General features: G+C 39.6%; 1 protein-coding gene across 1 annotated transcript; it reads left to right on the top strand.

Annotated features, from left to right (window-relative positions):
* Positions 1–2619: 2619 nt before the first annotated feature.
* On the top strand, positions 2620–3702 carry LOC140137181 (DELTA-thalatoxin-Avl2a-like). The gene has a single exon (XM_072158833.1). It carries the CDS (start codon positions 2620–2622, stop codon positions 3700–3702), a length of 1083 nt encoding a protein of 360 aa, XP_072014934.1.
* Positions 3703–4850: the final 1148 nt, after the last annotated feature.

Raw genomic sequence — 4850 nt, forward strand, 5'->3', positions numbered from 1 at the left:
ACCTGACTTTAGGCGCTTCATTTAAATAAATTGATATAACTGATGATATAGCTTCACTGGTATTCAGTTTTTCCATTGCATATACAAGGTGTCCCATAAAAAGGTTACACGTAGAAAATGAATCGCATTTTGTGATGGTACAACAAAAGAATGTCATTTTTTCAGATGTTATTTATTGATCCTTCTTGTAACTGTTAGCTAAGTTTCAATTCCGTATCTTAAAAGCAACTTAACTTATGAGCGCAAGATGACAGGGATGTCAAGAGCGGGCTACCCATCAAAATATCGCACAACGAAAGTTGAACAAACGCACACTTTTGTTTTCAGATTGTTTTTCTTTATTACCTTTAGAATGTTTTTCCTATTTTTCACTGTTGAACTTATTGAACAAAAGAAACATATTGAAAAATAAAATATTGTACACTGGGAATATAAATCAGTTTTAGAACTTCTTGACTCTTGGTGGTTACAAATAAAGGAAGGTGGTCATTAGAGTGAAAGCAGTTCTGCACGCTGTATCTGATGTCATCAACATAGTGAAATGAATAACAATCCTTTGCATTTAGATCTTGTTTGGATTTTGTTGACTTGAAATCGCTGCTATTTGTATTTACATTTCTGACTGAACTCTTGAAATAAAATTGAACAAGTTTTATTCTTTATTATGAGAATAAAATACTGCATCTACCATGCTATGGCTGGGTCTACTCAAGTGCCCCGCCAAATGCACGGTGGCTGTGACGGTGGTATAATGAACCGCGTGTTGCATTATGTCACGTAAAGAGCTTGCTCAGGAATGCGTGGAATGCGGATTAAGTACATAAGTTGTGAACTTGACATTCACAGGGGTATAAGTAGAGGGTACATAGATTATGTCATGAAAAGGATATTTATATTTGTTAACATTAACTTAGATTACAGTACAGTCAGAAATCTACATGTAACCTTTTTCTGGGACACCCGGTAGATACATTTAAATTATATTGTATAATCCAATGAAAGAGCAGCACAGGCCTTTGTTGAAAAGCGTTGTTTTACGTTGATATACCGACGCGTCATGACTCCCTGTATGATGCCTGTGTCTCATAGTGCGAGCCGCGGAGTTTCAAAAAAAGCGTCATACGCAAATACACAATCTATCCGGATGGCAACGATGGTCTATCGATTGAAGATGACAAGTTTTCGAACGATGACATGATGTCCTGTTTTATTTACGTCCATCTCAGGTAAACATGATTGTTCAAGATATTCGTTTCGAATTAGACTTACGGGTGTATGTCAGACCCGATACGTTCCTTTGATTTCCATAGTCGTAGCATCAAGTGTAAAGCCTAACGAGTTGACTGAAACTTCGTTCGATTGAAGTCTTCATTCCAATGTCGTGTTGAAATATGAACTGAAGCCAGGTGCGTAACAAGCGGGTGGACAGGGTGGACGAAGTCCAGCGGCCCGGCGGCAAAGGCCCCGAGCAAAAGCTAAAATAGAAATAAAGGAGAAAAGAGGAGATGTTCAAAGGGCCCCGCATTACTCTTTATCCATGGGCCCCGAAGATCTTGCTTCGGCCTGACTGAAGCCTTATGTTCCGAACTTGACTGCGACATGATGATGTAGTTGTCTATAAAAAAGTATGACCAGGGGTGTAGCCAGGGAAGCCAAGGGTGGGGGTAAACTGCCCCACACAGAGAAATGTCATGGATAAAATGGGGACTGCAAAGAGTAAAGTGTTCTTAAAATGACTAAAAATGACTACGCTACTGAGTGTGACTGCAGTCTCGGTTGATATATTTGCAGAGAAACAATCCCTAGGATTATAATTTGACCATAAACCACACTTTCAAATGTAGATGGACCTGGCCGATTTCTCTGCTCGTGAATTTCGGTGCGAAATTTAAAGAATTTTCTTTTGTCTACCTTAAAGCTGACCTGAAAGTTGTAACTTGAAAGCAAGGAAATCTGCGGTCACACGATTACGTAAGAAACCGAAACTGTTTTCTTCAAGTTGTCGGTTTGTATTAAGATATCAGTAAACAAGTTCCGTCCTGGACTCACAATGGGAAACCCCGGGGAAACCGCGTGACGCGTTACCAAAACTTAACCTGAAATCAGTGAAAGAGACTATTATAATGTATTCCCTGATCTAGTAGTGCCCACTGCCCACTATACTGACAAGCTTCTATATCAACCAGGACTACACACTTTTATAGACAGCTCCGTAGCAGTCTACGTTTGGACATTACATTCTAAGACATAACTATCATGCTCGTGCTTTAGCCAAGGCCGTTTCCTGTCACATCATTTTGGTTACTACGAATCCACTTACATAAATAGTAAGAATCAGTGAGTTCACCGAAGCAAATCGTGACCGTTGGAGTCCGCCCATCTATTTAAATATCAAAACCAGTTATGTCATTTACCATAGATATTCTAATGCCTTCATACGTCCCTGGCAACAGAGTACAACTGAATACCCGGGTACAATAGGTCTGCAAGCTCCTAAACATGCTAAAGTAGGACTAAATATCATAATAGTTGTTCACTGGATTGTAACAACTGCGGCCTCGGAACTACACTGCACTAGTATTGCAATTTATTCTATGTATCATCAGATTCGGTAGGAAAATGGTTTTCTTCATCATTTTCGTTGTTTTTGCAGTAAGTGGATGGTCAGTCGCGATCAGTTCCAATTCAGTTATTGGACAAAGTTTCTACATACCGACGTACGACTTACAAGGCGACACCCTGCGCGGAGGATATCAACTTTTTGAACACATTCCTGACAAGTGTATTGGTGTAAAAGAGGAAGCAGTAATAGATAGCTTCAGTTCATATTTCAAGGACACGGCAACATTCTATAAAAGTCTTTCCACAGATACTTCACTTGATGTCTCAGTCAACTCTTTAGGTGCTACACTTGATGCTACGACTAAAAGTGTCAGTGGAAATTCAAGGGACGTTTCGGGTCTGACATACACCCATTTGTCTAAATCGAAGAACGAATATCTTGAACAATCATGTTTATCTAAGATGAACTTAGAACGTCACATCGCTTCATCGTTCGAAAACTTGCCACTTTCAATCGATAGACCATCGATGCCATCCGGCTGGTTTGCGTATGAGACTTTTTTGAAAGTCCACGGCTCGCACTATGTGACACAGGCATCTTACGGATCGTCTTTATATCAACACGCGTTTTCTGAATCATCAGCGTCATACACGAAGCAAGACTTTTCCATAAAGGCTTGTGTTGCCTTTGCCGGCACCACCGGTGCCACAACAGGACAGGTGAACGTATGCCAGGGAGTTACCAGTGAACAGAAATCATCAGCATCATCCTTGGACATAAAAACACGGTTTGTTGCACGCGGTGGATCTTCGGAAACTAGAACGCAGCTATATAAAGATCGCAGTGATGAAACAATAGCTCGGTTCTTAGGTGAGGCCCAAGAATCGGACGACCCAATATCTTATAAATTCACACCAATTTGGCAGTTACTGTCATACAAGTATCAGAACACCGAACAGTTCCCTAAAGTAAAAAACTTAAGATCGTATTATCTAGGATTCCTGGGCTATCCGTGCTATAACAGCAAAATAGAAAAAACAAACCCGACATTTATGATTCAAGCTAGTCCAAAGAGTACAGTGTTCAATTGTGTCCTTCCAAACCCCGGTTCCAAACACAGGATGTCAAACGTACAGTGACTGTAAACTCTATAAGCCATGGTGGAGGACTTACAGTTCCTGTTACTGCCTAAACAACAAATGCGTGAGGCATAAGAAAGCCGATTCGATTACAGGTGAGAGCAGATGGACCGCATACCTGGATAGCAAGTCTTGGGATAATAGTTGGCGTGGCAATTGTGAAGTCTCCGGTAATGCCACATACCCATGCACATGCACAACACCAAAAAAGAGAGAATTAGTTGTGTGGACTTTTGAAAACGTTGCTGCTAAGCCGGCTGGGAGTCCGGGCAATATACCGCATCTGGAACTGGTACTGTATTTGATACCCCTGTACCTGATCTGGTACAAGTAAATCCCATAATGAACTGCAATTATTGTTTTGAATTCAGATTTCAAACCTAATTTAGACGAAAATAAATAGAAAAATAATATACAGGGGAAAGAAGAATTACGCATCGCACACTAGCACATTTAAACATGAATTTACAAATGTTTAGTTGTGTGGACTTCCTCTGTTTGTATGATTATATTAGGCTGGCGGGTAAGCATCATTAATCGGATCTCATACACTGGTGTGTAATGTGTTGTTTGTACTGTTCACCCTTGACTGCTCATATCCATAAGTGCCAGACTTGAGTCCTGTTTATCAGGGACAGTCTGTGTAGCTCAGTGGTTAGAGCGATCGCCCGACAAGCGAGAGGTCTGGGGTTCAAGTCCCCGCACAGGCAGGTATGTCCGGAGTTTTTTCTCTGGTATATCTGCCTATGCATGTTATGTTTCCATTTGTAAATTCATGTTTAAATGTGCTAGTGTGCGATGCGTAATTCTTCTTTCAATGTATATTGATATATTAAGAATAACGATTAAGCATCATTAATTAGTTGGAATGTTTCCATGTTCCAGTGTATGATGCGTAAGCCTCTTCCTCTGTTTGTTAGAAAAATAATACTCTTCTTATAGAGACCTTTTTCAAGATCAATTCTATACAATTTTGTGACAAAAGAAGCAAAATACAATATTAAAATTTAATATTAAAGTTTAATTGATTACATATTGTTTTAATAAATATATATATTGATGTCACGGCAAATTAAATGTATATTTGCGGAAACGAAACAAAAAGCTTTTCTAGACCTCAAATTAATTGACAAGTGGAACAAACCAAA

This window comes from Amphiura filiformis, chromosome 17, assembly GCF_039555335.1.
Source record: "Amphiura filiformis chromosome 17, Afil_fr2py, whole genome shotgun sequence".
Lineage (NCBI taxonomy): Eukaryota > Metazoa > Echinodermata > Ophiuroidea > Amphilepidida > Amphiuridae > Amphiura > Amphiura filiformis.

Excerpts from the sequence above, each read along its gene's own strand:
- LOC140137181 (XM_072158833.1), top strand. The coding sequence starts at position 2,620 with ATGGTTTTCTTCATCATTTTCGTTGTTTTTGCAGTAAGTGGATGGTCA.